At 33.1% G+C, this 27,786-nt stretch overlaps 1 protein-coding gene across 1 annotated transcript in view; it reads left to right on the top strand.

The window, feature by feature from the left end:
- LOC149808326 (uncharacterized) overlaps window positions 1-27,786 on the top strand; it is a 46,776-nt gene that overhangs the window by 6,429 nt on the left and 12,561 nt on the right. Inside the window, exons 3-11 of the mRNA XM_089975874.1 lie at window positions 160-391; window positions 2,277-2,496; window positions 5,195-5,510; window positions 8,493-8,602; window positions 11,478-11,588; window positions 15,783-15,913; window positions 16,816-16,935; window positions 21,584-21,751; window positions 26,075-26,248. Of these exons, the coding sequence (XP_089832000.1) occupies window positions 161-391; window positions 2,277-2,496; window positions 5,195-5,510; window positions 8,493-8,602; window positions 11,478-11,588; window positions 15,783-15,913; window positions 16,816-16,935; window positions 21,584-21,751; window positions 26,075-26,248 (1,581 nt within the window). The 5' untranslated portion in view covers window position 160. The remainder of the gene's footprint in view (window positions 1-159; window positions 392-2,276; window positions 2,497-5,194; window positions 5,511-8,492; window positions 8,603-11,477; window positions 11,589-15,782; window positions 15,914-16,815; window positions 16,936-21,583; window positions 21,752-26,074; window positions 26,249-27,786) is intronic.

Here is a 27,786-nt window from a genome sequence, read left to right as displayed (position 1 = left end):
TTTTAAAATTCATAAATCTTTTATGATGACTAAGAAACAAAGACATTTATACAAAAAAGGTTTTAAAAGTAAACAATGTTTATTAGTTGTTTTCCTCAATTTCTTGATTTTGGACCAGTTTAAAATTAATATAAATTTATTTTAATTAAACTATTGTAGAATGGAGAAAAATAACAGCAAATCTGCTCTGCCAAGCAAAAGCAGAAGTTCTAAAGGACTTTCTAGTGCTGGCAGTTTAACTGGTAAGAGTAGCCGTACTTCAACATCCAGCAGCATGGAAAGCTCTAACGACAGAAGTCTCAGATCAGCCTCAAGTTCAGCATCAAATTCTGTGGACAAAGAAATAGCGAAGAAATTTCCACCTGTTATGACAAAAGATACACTGATGAAGGTGAATAATTGCACATAAAATTCCTTGTTGCAAATACATTTTGTCTTCCTTAATTTTCCAGCTGAAGCATCTTGATTTGCTTGTGTCCATCAATCCTTATGTTATTGAGTCCATTCTTTTGTCTGTATTAAGCTAGCTTGTTATCCTAAGCATACAGACACCACTTAAGATCATTAAATTAAATCTGATGTTTCACTGGATATATAAATGATTAGATTAGATTTTCATGTCAGTTAGTTTTTGATTTTATTTATCAGTATTTGGACTTTTCGAACTTGGACTTGTTCAGTTAAAGCCTTGTTTCATGATTGTGTATAAAGTACTTCATCAAAGCACACCAAATTTGTAAGGCATGATTTTATGCAATGTAGATGACCAGCTTAAAGTTTCACACCATATAAGTGCTTTGTATTTCCACCTTTTAGTGTAAGTGGATTTTGTGATATCATCTTTCTGTTGGCCTGTCCTTCCATCCATCTGTCTGTCTCTGTCTGTAAATGTGTTCCCTTTTTATTCATTGCATTAAAAATGACAGCTTTCTATGGAGACAAAGTAACCATGTGCTTGAAGAGATACAGGTTTTAGCTATCATTCCTGAAGTCCTTGAGAGGGGTTAAAAAATTTATTTTTTAATTTAAATTGCAGTGCCATTTTTGAAGTTGTTATATTTACTGCAGAGCTTCATGCATGCACAGCAGATATGGTTAGTGGGGTTAGTAATACAAAACATGGGCTTTTCAAAGTTGTTCTGGTTTCTTATTTATCAGTATTCTTTAGACTCATGATTTTATGTTTTAGTGGAAACCTAATACTATAAGAATTTCTTAGAAAACGCTTGACCTAGGCTTATGAAATTTGAGACATATTTACAAGCATTGGTAAATGACCTAATCATATTTTGTTTATCATTTAACAAATTTTGTAGGTTTCATCAGCCAATTTTTTACTTGTTTTTGATTGACCTAATTTAGTTGTTTTTGATTGGCCTATTTTAGTTGCAGTTAGGATATATGTTTTACAGATAAAAATCTAATTAAGAAAAAATTACGTCTACAGTTGAAGCATCATCTGGAAATGTCATCCATCAAATGAAGCACATTGAAAATCAATCTCTTCGTACTTTCAAAACAGATGGTACAGACATATTAAAGGAATATTTAAATACTTGGTAATGCCTAGCATGGAAAAGAGTAGGAAAGGCAATAATAACATTTATTGGTCATAATATAATGTTGATATGAGTATTGCTTATTTTGGGGAGAGATGATTGCCACAACAAGTGAATAAATAAACCGTATAGATTACTGCAAGAGATACAAGAAAACATTGACCTCCATGGGCTTTGGAAATGTGGTTTTTGAATTTAACTGGAAATCATTAAGGCCAAAATGTATTTTAATAACTTTTTAACTGAATTTACTGTAGTCATTGCTGCATCTGACCACACTTGTAATCTTTTCAAATGCATTTTTTTCCAAATTGACAATAGCAGTATATATATCATTATACTTTACTGAATGTTGGTCAGATTTATAGAAGAATATTGACTGTCTTACTGGGAAGGTCGTTGTAGGGTTGGCAGATAGGAAAAGAACAGCAAATTAATTGTATATTAAACATTTCTGATAGAGATTTCAGTTGAAATGCAAACTGGACAAGAGAAGTTGATATTTTGTACATTGATACAGAGAATTATTGTGTGCATTTCTTTAGAATTACCATTTTCTGCACATTAAAACTTGAGTCTTTTTTTGCAGTCTAACATACTCTAATTTCACAATGTTTCTTAAAACAACTGAGAAATAAAAAGATACTTTTATTATTCATTTGTTAAATTTTATCAGTGTTTGTTTTCTCCAATATTTCCTTCTTCTCTTTGTTCAAGTACAATGACTTTAGGTTAAGGTTTGACATGGAGGAAATGAAACTCTCTGACTCAGAGCACCTGTCAGATGAGTACAGTTTTGAGGAAGAGGAGGGGGACAGTCAGGATGAAGAGCTTCAAAGACTGGTTGAAGAATCACAAGGTGATCGTAGGAGAATCCAGGAATCTGATGCAGTCAGGGCCAAAGAAATTGAGATGAATGGAGCACTGATACCTGCAGGTAGATAGGAATAAATTTATTGTTATTTAGGCATTGATTTCTGTTTTGAACGAATACATCATCAAAAGAATTACTATTGAGTCTCTATGTAAAATACTATTATCCTTTTTCTTTATATTTCTTAATGGGAACCCAAAAAGAGAGCACATCAGCCAAATATATTACCATATATAGTTGCTTATAAATCAACCTGATTATAAGTTGACTGCCCCCCCCCCCCCCACCTATCAAGGGCTATAAAAGTCAGTTTTTCTCTGACCCACAAGTAGTATGTTTGAGTGTATTCACAACAAACAGAAGCCAGGCCAGATGTCAGCATAAGTGGATTATAATGTAACAATGCAATGTTAAGATGGTTTGTCAGTATGAACAAAAGATTTGTTTATGTAGCAGTGGATAGATTCCAGTGCATTTTATATCCAAGTTTGTGGCTTCCTTTAATGGAGCATTGGAATTTTTCTACTCCAAACCCAAGATTGTATATACAAGTTTGAACTGCCAACAATTTTGTTGCAAAAGAAAATTTGCCAGATGGTATATTTTTTTGCTATTAAGGATAAAAGTATTGCAATTTGCAACATTGGTGAAGCCCAAAACGATCCCAGAATAAACTTTTTGCATGTTATTTTTCATACTTGTAAGAAGAAAAAACAAATATTTTTGTGTACGAGAAAATAAATGTATACAACATTTCAGGAGCCTTGACACGATCAACTTATATTAGAATTCATAAACAATCTTGTCCCTAAAATGACTAAACTTTTTACACATTATTTTTGTACTTTTAAGAAGAAAAAATATTTGTCTGCATATGAGAAAGATACATGCATATGAAATTTTGGGAGCCATGCCATGATTGTGTTATATCTGAATTTATGTTATAATTGAGCATGCTATAGCCGGGTCACACCGTATAACTTGTGTGATTTCTTTGACAGGTGTGTTTGGAAATTAAAGGTATTCATCTCTAATGATTAAATATATAAGGAGGAATTGTTCAAAGCATGATCAATATGCTGAAAATTTTGAACCCACAAGCAGTGTGTTTGTGATCTGTTCCTTACATGATAATAACAGGATACTGGTACATTGATACTGCTTTGCAAACAATTAAATGGATAAAAGTAAGTAAATGTTCTCAGTTTCAACAGTTGTATTTTGTGATGCTGCAATCAATAATCTTTGATGGCAGGAAAAGGAATAACAACAATGACCCAAATGACAGCTATTTTAAAAACAAATATATACCCAGAAACAATTGTTTTGCTGAAACTTCAAAGAAAACTGATGTCCTTTGAGCACTGATCATTCTGTATAAATACTAAGCAAAAAAATAAAATAAATTAAGTCTCAGTCAAAGTTCTACAACTATTTGACGTTGCTGCCAGAATAACAAATGGTCCTGTAAAGTTGTTCTTCACAACGTGCACCCTTCATCAAAGCAAGCCAACTACAACCTTCAATAAAATTAAAGCATTTCATCGGAGGATGTCAGCACCAAACCTAAATAAATGCAATGGTATCTGATCGATTGTTGCATTAATCAAAGTGACTGGAATATGTTTATTGAGCTGTGAAAGTCCCATTTTGCAGGAAAAATGTTTATGCTTACAGTTTCTACCAATGGCAGCATTAAACGGGTCACAGTGAATTATGAACAATTAACATGTACTTACCTTAAAATTGGCATCAAAAAGTCTTTGACAAACTGATTATTTAAAGACAGTATGCACGCAGACTGCCTGGAGATAGGTTAGGAAATCAGCAAATCCTGGATACAAACAAATATTACAATTAAAAATATAACTGATAAGATAGAATATAAATATTTATTTCCTATGTGTGGAAACTTACTTTATTTAGTAAATAATCACATTATCATGTCTGTAAAAGAAAATGATAGACTGACTTTGATATTAACTGCAGACTGGAAATGATGTACAATAGATGAAACAATTAGCCAGATATTTTTAATAGAAGAATATGGTACAGTACTGGCGAAAGTTCTCAGGCAAGCACCTTGGAAACTTGAGGTTGCCCATGCCAGTTTTTAGCTTTTCTTGGGAATTCAGAAAGTGGATTTGCAAATCCCTGCTTTACTGTATATACTTAATAAAATAAGTCAAGTTCAACTACAAACTGCACAGATCCAGATGTGCTATCATTTAATATGTTGGCAATTCTAGGTCTATGCAGTGTTTGAGGAGTAACCAGTAGAAACAACCGACATAGACCTGTTTTGCAGGTGCATTATGGAACGTACATTAGGTTCTCTGCTGTTTGCAGGTTGACTGGACTTATAAGTGAGTATTTACTGTTTGTATGAGATATAGTACTCTCCCATGATTAGCCCAGGAGACCTACCTTGTAAATCACAGTTAAAAGTTGTAGGTGGGCTTATAATTGTTTGTGAAAGTAGTTCAGGAACTAATCAGCAAGCATGGACTTAAAATGGAAGAAAATAATGGCATAGAAATATACATGTAATTTGAAGAAATTCCACTACACTGATTTGCATTTTTTTAAATGAAATCTGTGTTGTTTGTCAGTTGTTAAAGTTGTAGAAGATGTTGGTTCAACTCATTGAATTTCAATCTTTTGTCAGCTAAGCTTTGCAACAGTTCATTAAAATTTCCACAAGAGACTGGTTATTTTCATATAAGTACTGATACTTACTTTTCGTTTAATCTGCTTACAGATGATGATGACATTGACAGTGAGGAGGAGAAGGAGATAATGAAAGAGATCAAGAGTGAGATTCAGAAGCAAGTGCGCGAGGAGATGAAATCGGAACTTGAGATATATCAGGCCAAGATGGAGGCTCTTGAGCGAGAGGCAGGGGAAAGACCTGCTGGGGAGGGAGATGCTGGTGCAGAAGCTGAAGCAGAGGCAAACTTGATAGATCCTAAAATGAAGGAAGCTCTTGATAAAATGAGAAAGTTGGACAAAGTGCTAGCTAAATGGATTAAAAAGGAGAAACAAGTTAAAAGAGATAGGATATTATTAGAGAGACGGTAATGCTACAAAAAGTTACTCTGTATAGTCACCATTTAAAAACAAAACAACAAATAAGCTGGGAAACAAGTGATTCATATTATTTAACTCAAACTTTGTCCTATAATGGTAAAGAATAATTATATTCTCTGAACACTTTGTGAATAATCTGTATGCTTTTAGGTGAAAAATGTCATGCTTACAAGTATAATACAACACATTCAGCAGTGAGTGACTGTAAACAAGCAGTAATGATATTATCACAAAGTGACAGGTAAATGGAGTTATCATTCCCTTTGTACTCATGACTAAACTCCCAGTGTGTACAAATACACTTTTAGTTCACATTCATTCAGATCTAGAAAGTGAAATTATAAAGTAAAAAAATAATCTCGTCTTTCTCAATTTAGCATACAATATCAAAAACTTAAAGTCATTCCTCTGAAAGACATGCAGTTGGTTAAAGGTATTGTTTAAAATGGACTACTGTACATGGTGCCTACACTGAGCAAAGAGATCTGTAAACAGCCAGCATTTTGATACTTTGATTAATTAATACAGTACTTGTTTGCAGTAACTTGCCATTCACTGTATTTTTAAGTGTGATTAGTATGTCTGATGCAATCATCTGCATGCTGATAGTGCATTTCAAATTTTACCATGTCTTTTTTATATAAAATATTGGTATACTAGTAGAACTTGGGGGACTTTGATACTTTTTCTTTGTCATGTAGCATGGATAACTGTTTCACTAATTGTTTTATCTGATTCAGTATTTCGACCCTCTAATTTGGCAAAGAAATGTTCTTGCCTGTAAATTCTGACTCTTTTGGGAATTTTCCTATTGCACATCACTTCATATGACTGGTTGTAAAAGTCCGACTGATTCATCACCCGATAACTACTATCTTGAGATGCATCACACCACAGCAAATGACTGACTGTAAAAGTCTGACTGATTCATCACCAGATAACTACTGTCTTGAGACACATCACACCACAGCATATGACTGACTGTAAAAGTCTGACTGATTCGTTACCAGATGACTAATGTCTTGAGACGCATCACACCACAGCAAATGACTGACTGTAAAAGTCTGACTGATTCGTCACCAGATAACTACTGTCTTGAGACACATCACACCACACCAAATGACAACTGTCTTGAGACACATCTCACACCACAGTATATGATACATTCTAAAAGTCTGATTACTCACCAAATGACTCTTTCAAGACATATTATACCACAATATATGACCAATTCTAAATGTCTGACTGATTACTCACCAGGTGACTGTTGTCTTGAGATACACCCCCCCCCCAGCATATGACTGATTCTAAACATCTAATTACTCACCAGATGACTGATGCCTTGAGACACATCATAGCGCAGCATATGACTGATTCTAAATGTCTGACTCAGATTACTCACAAGATGACAATTGTCTTGAGACATATCCCACCACAGCATATGACTGATTCTAAACATCTGACTGATTACTCACCTGATGACTACTGTTTTGAGACACATCCCACCACAGCATGTGACTGATTCTAAACATCCGAATGATTACTCACCAGATGACTATTGTCTTGAGACACATCACATCGCAGCATATGAATGATTCTAAATGTCTGACTCGGATTATTCACCACATGACAGTTGTCTTGAGACAAATCCCATCACAGCATATGACTGATTCATAACATCTGACTGATTATTCATCAGGTGACTATTGTTTTGAGACACATCACACCGCAGCATATGACTGAATCTAAACATATGACTGATTCAGAAAATCTGGGTCTGAGTGCTGTTATGACTCTGTGGTCATTAACTAAGAAACAGAAAGAAGCAGAACCAACAAGTTTTGTAAAACTTAGCAGACAGTTTAATTATCAGTCTTATGAATGAAAATGTGAGAGAAACAAAGAGTATTCTGAAGTGAATCCAAATTAATCCTGAAAAGGTACTATTAAAGTCCAAGAAAATGAAAAGTTCTGTATAAATGTCAGAACTGGAAATGTACTGGTCTGCCAAGAATCATGATGTTGTCAAAATGGCATTGACCAGAACTCATTTATATAATAAACAGTTTAATTATCAATGTTATAAATGAAAATGTGAGAGAAATGTACAGTATTATGGAGTTAATCCAAAATAATCCTGAAAAGGTTCTATTAAAGTCCAAAAGAATGCAAAGTTCCACAGAACTGGAAATATACTAGTCTGCCAAGAATCATGACATTGTCAAAATGGTATTGTCCAGAACTCCTTTGAATAATTCATAGTAGTTCCGAGATACTTTTATAGCCCAGTTAAGCACTTCTATTTCCACTGAACAATCTAAGCAAACGTCTTTCCTGTCAAATAATATCTAAGTTCATCATAAAATATGTCTGCAGGCTTGATGTTACAACAGGAATACAAGAAATAAGAATGACTCCAAAATAGGAATGAATCTGATTGCTCAATTGCTCAGTTCTCTCCTTACATTCACCTTCAAGAGTCTATTATGACTGTATGCCACAATATACACAATGTAACAGATCATACTACTCAATCTAATATTTCAAAATACCTATTCATGTGATCTAACTCATTTAATAAGAATTAACTTAATATTCTAAGATACCACCTGACCAGTCTGTCCAATGGAAAAAACAACTGAATATTATAAACATATTTGCTAATAATTTTATTATTATTAAGTGTCAACACATACATAAGCATCCATTTATAGATCCTATGCAATTTTATGATCTTTAATATCTTAAAATAGACTCTAAGCAAGTACAAAAGTAATCACTACAATTTATAGTCATGAATAAAAATTACAAAATCATGTAGCAGGAGTTTGAAAAAATATATACATAACAGTGCTTACCCAATGGCTACTATCTTGAGAGACACACTCCAGTCCTCCATTTTACTGTCTCTTTGGGAAGATATTTTAACACACAGTTTATACTTTTAATTCTCCACTGTTTTATTGCAGATTAAGATTGGAGATAGAAGCTATGAAATCAGAAGGACGGGAACACAAGGATGTGGCAAATAATGCTCAGAAGTTCCTGGCCTTAGAGCTTCCCCCTCACCATAATGCAGGTAACTGTACATCTGCATTGTTTCACACTGTTATGATCTTTTTGTTTTTCCCATTAGGTTTGGTTATAAGAATAGGTAAAAAATTTGCTCAAAATTATGTTATTGATGTGATCATATTGACTCTCTGTATCTTGTTGAAAGTAAACTGTAAATAACAGCATGAATATGTTACAAGATTTAGGAAAATTTATACATTGAAACCTATCCTGAGTGACCACTGCTGTGAGTGACTACCTGCTCATTACAATCACAATCATGATGTATGGATCTGTTTTATTATATAAAATGCATTGTCATAAGCAGCCAACAACAAAACAATACCAGCAATCATGACTTTTAGTCACAATAAGATATTTGAAAATACTATGAATGTCTCCATTGCAAAATTAGAAATGAACACCACTGTCTTTAGTTGAATCTACTTCTGATACTGAAGTTATCCAAATGAGATTAAATGCAGACCTTATTAGAGTCCAAAACTGGGCACAACAAAATAGGATGGTAATTAATGAAGGTAAAACAAAATGTATGATTTTGGGGACATCACAAAAGCTACACAAGTCAGGGAACCCAGAACTATCTCTTGCAATAAATAATCATCCATTAGAAAATGTCAAACACAAAAAGCTTGTAGGTGTGACTGTAGATAATAATTTATTATGGAATGACCATATTCATAAGCTTAGTAAAACACTGTCATCCAAAATTGACTGCTCAACAGAATCAAGAAATATTTACTATGGAAACTCGCAATCTGTACTACATGTCATATACTCTTCCAACAATGGATTATTGTTCAAATGTATGGGGGAACTGTGCTAAATCTGAGCTTGACAGGATTTCTAAACTTCAGAAACTAGCAGCACGCCTATTTTTAGATGTGTCTATTGATCATCCCTCAAAAGCATTGTTTACAGAACTTATTATAAATGGTTTACAGTATATGAAAAGATTGATTTTCACAAGGCAGTTCTTTTATACAAATGTCTACATTAACTGCACCAGAGTATCTTCAGGACTTATTCAGGCCTTTTTCAACACAATACCAGTTGAGATCAATATCACATGGAAACCTTCTAGCACCAAAACCAAGATTAGAGCAATTTAAAAAGAGCTTCCAATACTCTGGTACAATTCTGTGGAACAAGCTGCCACTACATGTAAAATCTGCTGAAAATATTAGAGTATTTAAGAAGAGATATCATGAGCATGTATGTGTTTCAAATAGATAATGGAATTTAGCATTTTAATACTGATCATGTTAAAATAAACAGTAATTATTGCTATCTTCATATAATGTGCATTGTTATACTCTCCTTAAGAGGGCCACAAGGGAGAATAGTCCTTGATTAATGAGTCACCCTCTATAAGTAAAGAATTATTATTATTATTAGTAGTAGTAGTAGTAGTAGTCCTTTGTACCCATGACCTCATAGGAGGGGTTACTGGCAAAATGTAGATTGTTCTAACCAAACTGCTATGAATGACAAAATCACAAAAACAGAGATAAACACAATTACTTTTTTATTTAATCTTAGTCATACAGGTAGTATTATATGCTACAGACCATAAACCAGGTACATGTCAGAAACTACCACAGTAAACTATGTAAGGTTTATGTTGCATTTGAATTTAATTTTATGGATGTGTGAAGTAAACTTAAAGACAGGATAAATAAATATTACCTGTTGCATTTTATATGATAATACATGTAAACCTAATCTTTCAATAAAAATGAAAGTGTTTTATGATAGATGTAAACTTTTATTGCTTTACAAAATTATTTCGAGATTAAATAAATGCAATATTTTAACAAGAACTATAGATAATTAATACAATGTATGAACAATAATTGTGAGCATTTTTAGTTCTTAACTCTTTACCTCATGCAAGCGTCTTTGGACACCTCTACTCCATTCGAATGGAAACGCCTTTTGATGGCTCTACTCCATTCACATGGAAGCACCTTTTGACGCCTGCTGTAAACATCAGCCATTTTGAGCTGATTTTCATAGTGCCACCTTCGGGGAAAACCCCCCCTATTAGATACTACATTCATTTCTCCGAATGACAATTACATCAGATCACGTGGTCACTGTTTATGCACTGGTCAATATCTGCTATTTAAAGTAACTGGGTCGTAATCTCTACTTTCCAAAATGGCGGTCGAGGATTTCATTCAGTACGTACGAAGTTTTCATGATTACAATCACAACCATGAAAGATTCAGTAACTTAGGTAAAGGCTCTGATATTGATGTGGGCAGCAATTAGTTTTTATAAATTATCAAATTCAGATGACAGTGATGTAGACGCAGACAAAAAACTTGTAAATTTCAAGTATGGGAAATGGCAGCTACGGTTGGTCATGCTGCCTCACTGACATGACGGTGAATGAGTTCTCTCAAGATTTTAAAGCAAATAAAAAATTCTTCCGTGAAAAATAATTACACAGCTATAACAATCGGACTTTACTCTTAAATTTTTCCACATATAATAGATGTGCACCAAAAATGTAAAATGGTTAAAATTGCTGTTAAACGTAACATACACTACATTGCTTAACATTTCACAGGCAGGCCTTTGCATATGGCGTCATATAGGTAACAGGTGTTCTATTTATAGCGCACTGCACTTTGTAACTATGCTCTATGAGGTAAAGGGTTAAACCATGTTATATTCTGACTTTGAAAACTGATCATCTTGTACAAACCTTTTATGAGAAGCCACCATTCCTGAGAGACTGCTTTTTTTGTTTGCAGAAGGGTGGTCTCTCAAGACAGATTTTACTGTCCTTATCTCAAGAAAGTCTGTACACTATAACAAGATTACATGCTTTATGTTGCAAATTGTATCTTTTGATTTTCTTTTTGTAGGTATTGTCGTGACTGAGGATGGCATTGAGGAACCAGTTTTTGCAACTCAGCTAAATGAAAACGAATATCCATATCCAAGAACAAGAGATGGGAACAAAACTAACGACAAAGGTATCAGCTTTGTTTTTTCTTGTGTATTTGGCTCAAGCAGTTTTATTTTGTATCATTGCTAAAAGAATTTGAATCATGGCTGAAATGCAAATGCAAGTTGAAATTGTGTGTGTATGTGTTATGTGTATTTGTGTGTATGCATTATGTGTGTATGTGTTATGTGTGTATTTGTATGTATGTGTTATGTGTGTATTTGCTGTACTTGTCATGCTGATCAAAGGTTTTTGACTGGCACATACTCTGACTGACCTAACATTGGTCATAGGATGTCTTAAATATCACTATATCAAATTGTCTTTGATATTATTTGAAATTAAGCTGTAAAATAAGCACCTTAATGAAATCATATTCAAAGGTCACAAGTCAAGTTTACAGATTGTTTCTTTATCAGACAGTTGATAAAGGTTTTGCTGGCATAGATTAAGTTGAAGATGACTAGCAAAGTGGTCTAAGGCACTCACCTTTACAGATCACTCTCACATCACAGCTATATCTGCATGAGTTTAAATCTTACCTTGATGAACAGGAGTATGTAAGAAAATTTGCCAGTAGATTCCCATTGGCTGGTGGTTTTTCTCAGGATCTTCCCATGTTCCTCATCCACCAAATATAATGGCCACCATGTATAGCCTATTTTGTTTGGTCATCATATTTTCCCAATTGTTTAAACACTCTATGTCCACAAAGCACAAGACAAATGAGGTATGAAAGGTATCTCTTAGACTTAACAAACACCAAATAATTGAATGCTTGACCCAGGGTTTGTTCTATAGATATTACTTGAAACCTTCACAACACATTATTTTAATTATGTTGTCTTGTGATGTGTTTGTACGTCATATCTTTAGAATAAATATGTGAAGCCTAGGCCAATTTTTTTAAAAAAAAGATACTTGCAACTTCAACCAATTTTTTATATCATTTTCCAAGGTTTATTTGTATAGGTGATGAAACAAACCATCACCACCCAACTTCATCAGAGAAAATGACTGTCATTTGGTTGTTAGGTACTTTCAAGGTAGTAGTACTTGTTATCAGTTAACTAATTTTTTAAAACAATTGAGTGGAATGAAAAACAAACTTGTTGGGTGAAATTCTGGAGTGCAGTGTTTTGAAAGAAGAAAAAAATCGGTTTAACAATAATTAGTTGAGAGGAAGCCATTGAAGCAGGGAAGGGTAATACTAATATCAAAGCAGCAGCAAATTTGGAACTAACAATTACACAATTTCCAGTATATTTAATAATTAGCCTTGTCAATCTTTTTTTTTTTTTTTTACATCAAGTTGTTATATCTCCTTTGAAAGTTTTTGTATTAAATTTCACCAATATACAGACTCTCAGAGACCACAGAATTAGGTCCTTTATATAAAGGTGTTTTTATATACAGGCTGAAAATTATAATGAAATTTTGGAAATGGGATTTAAATGTTGTTATTTATGAGTATCAGGCTCCATTCATATGGAATGTTCTGTCTTTTAGTTGAATTATACTTGGTAATGTTTTGTTGTTGTTGTTGTTGTTGTTGTGGGGTTTAATGCCATTTTTCATCACGCGATAGGCTATACATGGCGGCCAGTATTAATGGTGGAGGAAGAACCCGGTAAAACCCCGGAAAGAACCACCGACCCACGAGAAGCTACTGGCAAGCTTTCTCACATACCCACATTGGCTGAATCCGAGACTCGAACCCACGCAGACAGAGGTGAGATGGCAGTGATCCGTAACGAATAGCGCTTTAGACCACTCGGCCACTCGGGGCCCCTTGGTAATGTTTTGTAAGATCATGTTTAGAATGAAATAAAAACTCTCCGCAATCATCTTGTAATGTAATTATCTGTTGTTTCCTTTGGATCATATATTGCATTAATTATATACTACATAATTATCTCTACTAGTCATAGACCAGATGAGCTTATGCAATGGCCTGTATTCCATCCATCCATTAGCATAAATTTATTATCACTGCTACTCCAAAACTACTGCAAAAATTGCCATGAACAAGGTCTGGTTGGTCATCAATGAAAATGATGCCCATAACATATTGTCACACAGACAGTGTTTTCACAAAAAGACATCTTATGATATCAAGTTGGTCCTAAATGAAAATATTGCTGATCAGATCTCCAACATGATGGCCATGGTAGCCATCTGGAAAATTGTTGTCACTACTTCTCATGAAGGTATTGACTAACAGCATGAGATGTTCACTAAAATATTTTTCACTGTATATAGTTGGTCCCAGATAAAAACGATGCAGACATGACCTGCCAAAATTTGACAAATCTCGTTAAAGCTACTCCTGCTGAACAGATGGCCATATTATTTTGTTTTTGTGTTTTGCTTTTTTTAAATAAAATCTATTCTTTGTAATATCTAGTTGTTCCTATATTAAATTATTGTTGATACAACCTCCAAAATGGCTGCCATAATGGCTGTCTTGAAAAGTTTGATATGGCTACTTGACCTAAATGGATGGTCATGTTGACACTAAAATACTATGGCAGTATGTGACTGGGTCTGAAAATGACTGATACTTATCTGACCACCACATATCCATAGTTATCTGACCACCACATACCCACATGGAAGAGTTTGAAAAACAGAAAGTTTAATGCTTGCACTTTTTGCACTTAACTGAGTTTATGATTTGTACAGATACCAGTGAGTTTTGACCAGATTTTGTATATATGGTAGTTGCATTCCAATAAACAAGTTGATTTTCAGTACTCTGACATTGATTTGAAGGTCAAAGGTCTTGACTCAGGTTTTTAGCTTTACTGGCTTTTTAGCATAATAACACAAATGGATTTTTATGAAACCCATTTTGTGGATATATCTGTAGAATACCAGTTCAGTAACTTCCAATGGGCTTTCTTCAAGAAAATAATAATTATAGATTCAACCAAACTTAGCAGGTAAGTATATTATCTTGACATTAAATGATCTACTTCTGATTGGTCTCAGGTTAAAGGTCAAAAGTCATGACAGTGACACTTTACATTTGCTCCATTTTCTCACTGCTGCTGAATAACCGCCTTATCGGTTACGACGTTTATTCAAGTCTTTTCAACATAAAATTGGTTTATTTAAGTCTTTTCTAAATACAATTGTTCAGCAAGTACCCCCTCTTCCCCACCTCACCCGATGTCAAGTAGAATAACTGACTTTCTAATAAAATAATACATCACCATTTACGTGGTGACATGTTAATGTTTGGTAATGATTTATTTGGATGTTGTTACTGTATGCGATTTAATTAAGCAGATGAAACTTTTGTCGAGTGGATGAAATATCTTCTTCATAAAGTAAGTGATAAATGTGTTGTCATTTGATTTTTTGTCTTTGTCTGGTACTCTATTTTTTTCAAGGCTAATTTGTGTGTGTTAATGCACAAAATCTATTTTTAGCCTATGATGACCCAATTATAATCTTGACAATTACTTCCAGTTGTAATCATCAAAGAGAAAAATTTGACAGATGTGTGAAGCCAAAATCTCTCCCAGAACATTGTTGAGCCCATTTCCTGTAAACGTCGGCTTTTATAGACAATGATATAATATTAATCTTACTGATACATGTACTTTAGTCAACACTTCTTTCAGCAACGGAAACTTGACATTGGGAATTGTGTATCAACAATAGAGATAATCTGATTAATTACCTTACATAACAATATGAATTAATTATTGGTTCTGGATACATTTTTAAAAAAGTGTCCATTTTACATTTTTGTACTAATATGTTGGCCACTGGTTGCTTTAGAGGGGTGGCCATTGTTGAGGGGTACATTTGAATACAAACTCATTGAGGCCAGTGCCGAGGGATTCTGGCCATAAGAAGAGGGTGACTGCTGGTCGGGGGGGGGGGGGGGGGCAGGGCCATTCAAGAGGGGGACTAATATGTGTGTGTGTGTGTGTGTGTGTATATATATATATATATATATATATATATATATATATATATATATATATATATATATATATATATATATATATTGATGCTGTAAGGATTGGCATTCATGACAAAAAAGTATCATTTTTGTCTATGATAGGCAAGTGTCCATTACTCTAAGGACTGATACAAAAATATTTGTATTGAAGACTTTTTTAAAATATCTCAGATAGACAAGTTTTCTTAGAGAGAGGGACACTTTATGACAGATTTTTCCATGGCATGTTTAAATGCTTTCCAGCCTCTCAGCAGCAGGACACAGACAGCATGTCAGCTGGAGATGGGGAGTCCAGTCAGGGTACTAGATCTGTTGATGGGGAAAAGAAACACAGAAGGCGGCGTGGCAAGGACTTTATAAAGAGAAATAAGGAGGTAACTATTAAAAAAATGTATGTACCATTATACTTTATATTAACTAATTTTTTCAGGTGTACAAATAGTTTTTGATAAAATATGAATGATCAGTCAGATGACTTTTTATTCTCATATTTAGAGATACATTTTCATTTAGTCAGACCAAAAACTGATTCTGCCAATATTTGGTGTCATTTTATTCTCATTTTTTCACACATTATTTAATACTATATATTGATGCTTTCATTTGTAATGGTACAATAACATTTACACTTAGTAGAAATATGTTGCACCTCACCCTGAAAACACAAGAATGGCACGTGCTTGGATGTTTGAAATAGTGCAGGAATTAAACCTTAAAATGACGTATGTCATGTGCTGAATTATTTGATGTTATCATGAAATACAGATAACTATTGTCAGACATGATATATTCTGATTTCATAATTGTTTGATAGTATCATGAGAGATAACTATTGACAGGCATGATATATTCTGATTTCATAATTGTTAATGTTATCATGAATGAGAGATAACTATTGTCAGACACAATATATTCAGATTTCTTAATAATTTGATGACATCATGAATTATAGGTAACTTCTGTCAGGCATGAAATATTCTAGTAACAGTGATTTGCCATTCAAACAAAACTTGTGCTGAGAAGAGTAACATATGGTCAAGCTAGTTAATTGGATTATGACTTTATCTTGAAATCTTTTACTACCATGAGGTTTGGGCTTGTACTACTAATACTGCTGCTGCTACTACTACTACTACTACTACAAGCTATTACTACTGCTACTAACTACTACTACTACCACTACCAATACTACTACTAATTTCTAGTACTGCATCAGTGTAATGGTTCATGATTCTAAATTATTTACAAGACTGAATTTGCTTTTACCATGTTCCAGCTGGCCGCTAATGCAGACGATATTATAGCCATGACAGAAGAAGAGAAGAAAAGGCTGGATGATTTATTAAAAGATGTGGACAATTTACCTGATGATGATGAGGAAAGTGAAAATAAATCTGTAAGTACAGTAAAGATATGTGCCAACTTTCCAGACAGTGGTGAGACTTAAAAGGATCTGTGTGGTTCAAAGGATGGTCCGTGTGCTTGTTCAAGTAGGTGACAGTGTACATTTGAGAATAAATAATCAAGTCATATGAGTTTATAGGAAATGGCTTGAAATTCAATAAATACCATTTTTCTTTGAAGAATCTAATACATTTTCAAAAAAATTCATCTAGGTGTGATGAACAAATGTGCTTTATTATTATCTTTCTTTGCTTGTTGTATTTAAAATGGCTTGTTGTATTTACAATGGCTTATTGTATTTACAATGGCTTGTTCATCCTGAGTGCATCAATGGAGAGTAGTATATTATATCTGAGTTAACCACAAAAATAAAGTTTTTATTACAATAGGTAGGATTACTACTTTCAGAATATGTAACAACTGATTGATGGGCATTTCTGGTAAAAACAAATCAGATGGTGAAGTTTCATTTGATCATTTCCCAAAGAAGCCTTGATGCTACAACAAGCTTTATTAACTATGATTTTAAGTTAGATTTGTCTATTACTACCCTACAATTCAAGCTGAGTTACTAGAATCACCTGAGACACATCTAAACATCATCTGAAATAGTCTGGTCAGAGGCTGTGTATTACAAAACTCTTCTTGTTGTCAATTAATAAAAAAATGGTCTGGTCAGAGGCTGTGTATTACAAAACTCTTCTTGTTGTCAATTAATAAAAAAAAACTATTTTAGATATGATTGCTGTTCTTGTGTTTGTCTTTGATCAATGAATTTTCTATCCATCTTCACTTTGCAACTTGTGACCCCATATATGTTGTTCTTCTTTGATGTTCATTCATTTTGACATTTATTAACAAACTTGTAATCATAAGTTGTGCTGAGAGCATTTGATCTGCTGCGAAATGCATCATGTGACTGATATTTGATGTTTTAAACATCAGATGAGTAAACTTTTGCCACAGGGTAGTAGTTGACTAAGATAATGTAAGAAAACATCACATCTTTGAGTGGTCAAACTCCATGCATAATATTCCATGTTTTGACTGGTTTTGAAAACATGTTTGTTTATAGTTCAGAAGTCAATAGTGGATAAACAGTCTGTGTTATTCTTGCTGCTGTAAGTCATATTTACATTTTAAACAGCTCTTGTCAGTTGCATATAAAGGAGGGTACTCAACATAATCATTTGTAAAATTGCCAGTTTTACTTTCTGTAGATAAGTGAATAAATTTTCTTTATAGGGGATGAGTGAATTTAAAATAGCACATGCCCAATTTTAAAATGTACTTGACCTGGACTAAAGTTTTGCTGCAAGGCACTTGGTCTAGTCTTGACGCTGGCTGATGCAGTTTGCACAGCACTGAAAATATAAAAAAGCACTATAACATTTAAGACTCAAAGTTGCCGTTAATTTTATAATATTATTGCAGGGATGGTCCTGGCTTTTCAAAAGCTTTCTCCAAAAAATCGCCAACCTCAATATTTTGTCGCCAATTTTCAAAAAGTGTCGCCAAAACAAGTAGTGTACATTTTTCCAAGTGTTAATTTAGTCTATTAATGTAACAGGCAATGAAAATTACAAAAGATGGGTTAGTTAATACTTTAATTACAACAAGCATTAACAAAATATTACAAAGTGTTACATGAAGATCCGTCGTGATTTTAGGGCTGCCCACTTGTTGAATGCAGTTTCAAAGTCTAATTTTTCACATCTGTACATGCTGATTCTCATTAAATTCTCGAGAGATGAGATGCAGAGCTTATTTCTGATGTCAGTTTTTATGAGGTTCATCTTACTGAATCCACATTCACAGTCCACAGTGCTGACAGGTGACACCAGTAGTCTCTCAGCCGCCCACCCCCCTTATGGCTAGCTTCACAAAGCTTGTAGTGAATTGCTCCTAAATCCCAAGAATGATCACTGAATGCTGTATAAATTTTCTCGACAAGCAAAATAGGATCTCCATTCCCACAAATGAAACTTACACGAGTCATCACCTGGCAATATTGGACCATATATATAAGCATAACTTCACACCCAATTTAGGGATTCTTTCACTCCTGTATTTTGAAAAATAAATAATTATTATTAATTATGCAGAACTGGTTTTTTTTGCTATTTCTTGTTGCGGAGTTTAAGTCTCTGCAGCCGTAACACGGGATTGATGGCAAAAGGAAAAGATCAATGAGTAAAATGCTGCACTGGCGACAGATATAATTGTGATTGAGATTTTTTCCATTTGCTTTGTATTTATACACAGTAGTCGGTATTTCAAAGGTTATCAGTTTTCTATGAAGGTTCAGCAAAACTAATGTATTGGTATATGTAAAAAAAAAAAACACAGAAGGATTAGCCATACAATTAATTGTATCTGTTCTATTCGCGTCTTCAGAAGTCGGTCAGTTGTAGGTATAGTGCGGTAGCATGATTGACTGTATCGCAGCATACAGTACTCAGCCCAGATGTCAGCATAAGCAGATTTTGATGTAACAATGCACTGTAAAGATGGGGTTGTCAATACGAACAAAGGATCGTTTGTGTAACAGATTGATTCCAATGCATTGCTTAGTCAAGTTTGTGGCTTCCTTTCGTTCTCCCTTTTAATTTATCCAGTCCAAATCCATGATTGTATGTACAAATTAAAGAACCAAAAAGTATGTCGCCAAAAAAATTGCCAGATGGGATATTTTTTTCGCCAATAAGGAAAAAAAATCGCAATTTGCGACATTGGTGAAGCCCAGGACGATCCCTGTTATTGTATTTAAGTCAAGTTTTATACTTGCAACTTAAGTCAAAGCATATTGTTATGAATTTGTTCATACTTTTGTCTGTTATATATTTAGTTTCTAGGCAATGACTAGAGTTCTCTACCATTGACAGTTACCATACTTTGTGATATCTTGTACTCATGGTAAGGAAGAAACCTGTTGATTTTGAGGTCAAAAGGTCCAAGGTCACTATGAATAAAAGAAGAAAAATGGTTACTGCATAAAACATTAGTGCTATATCATCAGCCTGGACTAAACTTTATGAATAGATTGCATTTGGGGCAAGGAAAAAGTTCATAAATTTCTTGGTCAAAAGATCCAAGGTCAAGGTCTATTTGGTTCATAATAGAAAAATAGTTTGTGCACAATAGCATTAGTAATGTATCATAGACCTGGACCAAAATTTGTGTGTGACTTGCACTTGGAGTAAGAAAGAAACCAATCAGTTTCGGGAATCAGAAGGTCATAAATCAGTGTCACTGTGATCGAAAGAAGAAATATGGTTTCCACACAATAACATTATATCTACATCATAGACCTGGAGCCAATTGTATAGATAGCTTGCAGTTGATGTAAGGCAAAAAAAGCCTATTTAATTTGGGATGAAAAGGTATTAAAGTGATTAAAGTCACTATGATGGAAATGAGAAAAATGGTTTCTGAATGATAACATTAGTTCTTCATCACAAGTTCGACCAATTTTTGTGGATGACTTGCATTTTGGATAAGGAAGATGTATATTGACTTAAGAGTCATAAGTTCAAAGGTCAAGATCAGTTTAGTTCTTGATCATGTACCTTAACCAAAGTTTGTGGATGATGTATTATAATAATAATAATAATAATAATAATCATCATAATAATAGTCATAACAATAAAATGACTTTATTTAAAGAGGGTAACACAATTAGCTAAGAACTAATCTGCCTAGAGGCCCTTATTCAAAGGAATTTATTTACATGTTGGGAGACTGGAACATACTGATTTTGGGGCAAAAAGGTCAAACTTAAGGTCACTGAACAAAAGAAGAAAAATGTTTTTTGTGTAATAACTTTAGTTCTAAAAGTTGTCGAGTGGTCTGAAGCGCTCACCATTATGGATCACTGTCATCTCACCTCTGTCAGCGTGGGTTCGAGTCTCGGATTTGGCCAATGTGGTTATGTGGAAAAGCTTGCCAGTAGCTTCTCGTGGGTCGGTGGTTCTTTCCTGGGTTTTCCCAGGTTCTTTCTCCACCATTTATACTGGCTGCCATGTATAGCCTCTCTTGTGCTGAAAAATGACATTGAACCCTACAACAACAACAACAAAAGTTTGTGAATGAGGTCTCTAGATTTTGGGGTGAAAACAGAATATAAAGTCATTGTAGGTTTTTTGCTAAATATACTTTGTTCTAGAGTACTTTCCTATACTAAACTTTGTGGATGGCTTGCACTTTGGGTATTGAAGAAACCTATGGATTCTGGGATTGAAAGGTCAGAGGTCATAGTCATGGTAACTCTGATAAGAAAAGATTATTTTTGCATGGTCAATTTTGTTCAAAACTTTCTTCACCAAAGGTTCAGGACACTGAGACCCTTTGATCAATAGCCTCCAAAGTCAATTATGCCATATTAGTACCTATATAGATGACTATCAGATATGGTGACCTGGTACTCTTGTTATAAAATACCATTGATTTATTACGATCTTGTGGTGAGTATAGATGGTACCAATGTTAGTGATATCAGGCCCATTTACGTCTTTTATTAAATGTTTTTCTTTGGAACTGAGGTCCAATAATTTACCTATGAAGATTCCTAAAGTATACCTGTTGACCGTAGACTTGCTTGATTAGGCTTTATACATGTACAGTTACAATTTGTTTTATAGGAAAGTAGTTACAATTCATTCCAAGTTGCAATTCACTCTGGAGAGGGGTTTCAGCCTGATACTGATGACATGAGGTCACTTGCTGGTATTGACAACCGCCTAAAGGAACTAATGCTTCCAGAGGATTATGAATCAATAGCCAGTTCCCCAAGGCCAGACAGAACACAGGTACAGAAAGATCAACAACATAGAGAACTCAGGAAGAAAGTTCTCCTATTATAGCAAGGAATGTCTATGCACTAAGCCTCTTTTAGCACTGAATATTATGTTTCATGTACTTTCACACTTAATGCTATAAAAACTTGTGTGATAATAGATTAATTGATGTTTTAAATAGTTTAAGATTTTTTTTGTTTGTTGTGGCTATGTCACTTTGCACAGCACAGATATTTCTGATGATGAAAAGATTGTGATGGATAGTTCATGTGAAAGTCAAGGTCATTGTTTTAAGTTTTTAATTCTCAAATATTTCTTTGCATATTTAAATGTGAAACTTTTGGTGTGAGATAAGATTTATATTTTACATTATTTTAAATGTCATTTAAAATTAATTTTATATTTGTTTGTATACATAAATACTCTTCTTACAAATATGTTGTTTGTTTTGTTTCTGTACATTACATGGGTCTATTCTAACTCAAGAGATTTCTTCATAACCTCTTTTAAAGACATGGAACTTTTTATACAAGTAAATTTCAGTTACATGGTAAGGTATTCTGGACAGAGGATATAGTTAGATGTCCCAAAGAGATTTGGCAAGAAGAGATGCTTGTGTATGGTTGAAATAATAAAAACAAATTGGGTATCACTGAAATGACGTTATTCGGGGAACCTATCAGAAATATGGCCAAAGGATACACATTGATGTTAAAGTAGAATTCTCACTTATTTTGAGAAAAAAGATAAAATAAAACAATTATTTCCAAAGAAAATATTTTAATATTTTCTTAATCCAATCAAGAGAGTTCCTTCATTTGAAGAATGTATGAAAGATACACTCTTAATATTTGTTGTCAAGATAACCAGAGTACTGGGCAAGGTAAATAAGTGCTGACATTTTAATGTTTGAGCCATGATGACATATAATTGAAGATTAAGAGATTTTTACCAAAGAGAATTTTCAAAATATTTCTGTTACATTCAAGCAGTATACATTTGTACAAAAATTAATATAAAAATGAACCCTCATTGTTACTAATCTCTGGATACTATGGCATTTGCTGTAATTATTTTGCTGATGATGGAAAATCATAATTGATCATTATATGGAAATATTGGATTATTTAAATCATTTTACATTTGCTACTGTTATAAAATATTGATCAAATTATGTTATGGTTTGACTATTATGACATTCTTGCAGATTCCTTCCTCAGTTTGTGCTTTTACTACGCATCAGTGCCCATTAAAATTCTTTTAGTCCACTCCTCCACCTCCCTCCATCAATAAACACATCAGAAGTCAGTCTGTAGTTATTGTAATTGATCCGATTCTTATGTATCATTTTTATCAATGAACATGTGTAATGTTTTTATGTAAAAATATGTATTAAATCTAAATGTATACATTTTTTCGTCAGCTTGCCAATGAAATTTTTTTATAATGGCAATTAATTAAGATAGATGCATGGGAAATATGTGCATTGAATCAAGCTATCTGTCCTTACTCAGAAATTAATATCTTATTCCTTACTGATGAATTTTCTAAAGTTTTACAGAATTTTTTTTTTTAAATCTTGGGGATATACATTTTGTATCATGAACGAATATTAAACTCTTTTAATGCTCTCCTTGAATTTAAATAGAGAGAACAACTGTCATGCCAGGAATATCAAAATTCAAAATGTTTTCCATATTTTGTTCCATTTACTTGTTGGAAAATTGCCATTGTAATTATGTAACACAATGGATATGTGCTGGCAGTATAAAATCTATGTAGCTGTTGAACTTAAATGCAGACTAAGAAATTTAAAAAGAAAAATTTGGCAGAAAAAAATACTTTTCAATCTTTCTAGTCAACACACAATTTCTCTAACCTTTCTACCTCATCAATAAATTTTGCAGCATTATGTGTAATTACAGATTTGTTGCCCATAAAAGTCATTCAGGAGTGGTAATAAAGGAAACTCACATAAAAATGGTTAAGTAAGGTAAACAAAGGTAATTTACTATAAGTAATCTTACAGTTTGAAAGAGGTAAAATAATGATACAGGACTATTTATCACTTGGGACAAGGGCCATACTTAACAGACATAAACCTTTTCCCTATTGAGGAATAATTCTTGTGCTGGTTTTAAAGTTTACCCATGTGCATTCAAGTATAGCAGACATTAAGCCAACTGTGAACAGAGTAGACCCAAATGTGTTTGCATAATGTGCCAAGAGATTAGGGTCTATTTCTTTAACATGAAAACATTTGTACAATGAATATCATAAATCCTGATCTGCCAATGCAGCCTGTTACAATAGATCTGGGTTTATGTGTTTTTCTTTAAATCATTTTGTAGAAATAATATATAAACCCTGATCTGCCAATTCAGCATATTAAAACAGATCTGGGTCTATGATGTCCACATTTGATATTATGTACACAGTTATGGATAGATCATATGGTTCAATGTACCAAAGAGACTTTTTTGAAAATGTTTCCATAAAATAGAAATTTATTTATATCTAAAATAAGTAAATGTCACCAGACAAAGTTTCTTTAGGGAAGCTCTTAAAATGATGATGTCCTGAGTGAGTGAGATGTAGTTGCTGACAATAGACATTTTCTGCTCATAGCCACAAGAAAGGTAAAACAATTTCCAAAGAGAATGCTAACATGCTTGACTAAATTACTAAGTTATTCAGATGAGTTCCTGCCTTGAAATAATATGTAAAAAAGACATACCTCTTATTTGCTGATGACATACTCAATCCAGTAATATTTTTGGTAAAATAAATTAATCATGAAAATTCACCTGTTATGAGAAAAATTAAAAGGTTAAAATAATTTCCTCCAAAGATACTTTTATAACATTTTTATAGCATACTAAACAGAATCCATTATTTCCAAAAATTTACATAAAAAAATACCTTATTGGTTTTGGTTATAAGATAACATAATTATTTGTAAGTTATGCAGTGAATGGAGGTGACTAATAATTAATCTTTTTTTATAGAAATGTCAGCAATATTTTGTTGTTGCACCAGTGATAACCCTGTTGATTGAATCATAAAATGTTTGACAATTATAATACTATATAGATGGTCTCCTTAGCAGGTGTTTTCATATGCACCATTCTTATAATTGTTTTACTATTAAATTTCCCCTTCCCCCTTGGCTGCAAAACTGACTTCAAGTCAGTCAATATTTGTCATTATTAATAATCTTTATACATTGATTCATTAAATCCAAATGTATACATTTCTCCATAAACATGTAGATATTTCATTTTATTTAGATGAAATCTTTATGTGACAGTGATCACATCATTTTGTACACATTGAACTATAACCTCTGTCTTTTAAATACAAAATAATGGGATAGAATAAATTCTGTTACAAGAATGAATATATATATATATATATATATATATATATATATATATATATATATATATATATATATATATATATATATATATATTTATACTACAGTAACTTAGAGTTGTGAAATATGTGATTTGATATTTAATAAAAATCTGCTCATTTGGAGGTGATAATCTTGAAATGTATACAGTACTCAAGATTTAATTTTTGTTCTGCTTTACTAAATGTATACTTCTTTAGCATCTTCCCAAAACAGCATTAATTCCTGGCAACAGACATTTAATACTCAAGTCTATTACAGCATAAGTAACACAAATATTCACAATTACTGAGAGACAAACTCAGATATAATTATTGCTTAACAACAAGGCAAATGAGTCTAACTTAGACACAGTGCAAAATAAATACTTCTATAAGAAAGCAAAATGGCCTATTTTAAGGGCAGTAAAGAACAGGCTTTCAGGACCAAGAAAAATTTCCCAGAAATGTTTACTCCAGTAAAAAAAATCTTACTCTTGGCATATATTGACATATATTTCCATCACATGATAATTTAGGCTAATGATGTTAGGTAAGTCTTGTGCCTCAAAATCAGAAATATCAACATTTTAGAAACCATAATGTAAAAAACAAAAAAAAATATTTAGTGGTGAAATAAAATTATTTGGGTTTACATTTTCCACAGCATTTAATTTTATAATGTTAATCAACATAGGTTCCTTTCAAGCTTCTAGTTAAAAGCCAAGTAAGATATTTCTTTTTACGATAGAAATACAATCATATCAAACTTTATAATCCCATACTAGGACCCATTCAGTAATATTTAAGTTGCATTATTTAGCATAAAGTGGTTTATTTAATTTTTTTAAGTGTTTACTTTCACATGTTTTATTATAACACATAATTTGCTTGCTTGAACCCACTGTTTGCGTTAATATTTATATACTGTTGCCATAGTTTTACAAGCCACAGCACAAATTGTTCACAAGAGTTGCTGTCACATCTTCTATGGATTTTGAACAATTGGGTGAGAAGGCATTGTTAGAAAATAAAGAGCAGCGGGATTTCAATTCCAGACTAAAACAGATTGAGGAGGAGTTGAAAAAATTCCATAATCCAGAAGAGTTGGAGGTAATTAGAGCATCATTGCCTCTCTTACAATCTTGATCCAATTTCCATGAATTTTTTACCATGTTGACTATATTATCTTCACTGAGTGATAATAAAAAAGGTCTAGATGTTATATGTGTACTTTCATTTCTATCTATACATCATTTCACTGAATTCATAATGTCACATATTCTGTATGTAATATGACAGCTCTCAAAATTGTGATATGGCAAAAGTAAGTACTATTGCCCAATATGCTGACCTGTCAGGGTCAACACTGGTCATTCTATGATTATTATAAGTATACAGTGTTGACTCTTATCCAACATTGTGCAACAGTGGACATGGGCATGCACTTATTGCAGTTGGATATGTTTTATACACATGTAAAGGTGATAATATTGTATTGTATATATTCCAACTTGTAGTTTTCTTTCCACTTGTTTAATGTTCCTAGTATTTGTTTCAAGATTTTTTGTAAACATAGTTATTGGTATTAGTCACATGCAAGGGAAGGGTACCTTGTATGTAGATGTGGGCATGCAGGCCCTTTTACTTATCTTAAATATTAATTCTTGTTCTGTAATTTAATACTAATAAAGTCTAATCAAAGTCTACTCAATCCTGATTTTTGATGCCTTGCACTATAATTGTCATTAAAAAACTTTCAGACAAAAGTTGTTTGATTGCTATGGACTTTTACAATGGTGGCCAGGAACTAAACTGGGTGAAGAAAAGAGCATGTTGGGTCTAAGTGTTACAATATAGAATAGGACTGAGTTTATTTTTAACATGCATAGCTTTTGTTGTGAGATTACAGTATGCAACTTTGTCTGGTTTGTACTGGATTACACATTTAGGTTTACCTCGTCCAAAAGTGTTCATGTACCTTAACATTGTCTTTGCTAAATGTCTTTATTGGGGCATGTGAATAATGACCTTCCAAAGGAATATTGCTGTAGGAGAATCTTAACAAAGTGAATAATCTCCATTTAAAGGTATGCATAATCCAATTCTAAAACAAATGTCACCCATTACTGACATTGTTACTACTGAATGTAGACATGATCTGTATGTCTTTTACTATAGGAACTGCTGCCCAGTGCAGTAATGCAAATGTGACTGACATTTAGAACTATTTGTAAAGTGAATGAACATGCTCAAAAGTGCACAATTTTAAATGGTACTGGTGTGTTTGCAAACAGAAATCAGTCACTAACTGTGCTCTAAGATATGTTCACAAATAAAATTAGTTAATGAAAAATTTATTTTTATGGCAAAGTAGGAAGTGGAACAAATTATTTGCCCACATTGTTGTTGACAACCAGGTATTCTATTGCCCTACAGCTAATATAATACATGGTTGTTCATAGCATAGAGGGGCAAATAGTTTGGTCTATTCCTGACATAGCTGTGAAAATGACTGTATAATGTTACCAATTTTGTTGTTCTTGTCAGCGTAAGACAGTTCTGTCTTGTTTATTCTAACAAAATCATTGAATGAATCCAACATTTAAATAAATGCATGCGATTAATCGGCAATAAAATGTTCCCCTCAC

Source organism: Sinohyriopsis cumingii, chromosome 1 (genome assembly GCF_028554795.1).
Source record: "Sinohyriopsis cumingii isolate HCF-2022 chromosome 1, ASM2855479v2, whole genome shotgun sequence".
Taxonomy (NCBI): Eukaryota; Metazoa; Mollusca; class Bivalvia; order Unionida; family Unionidae; genus Sinohyriopsis; species Sinohyriopsis cumingii.
This window is presented reverse-complemented; position numbering and strand designations above follow the sequence as displayed.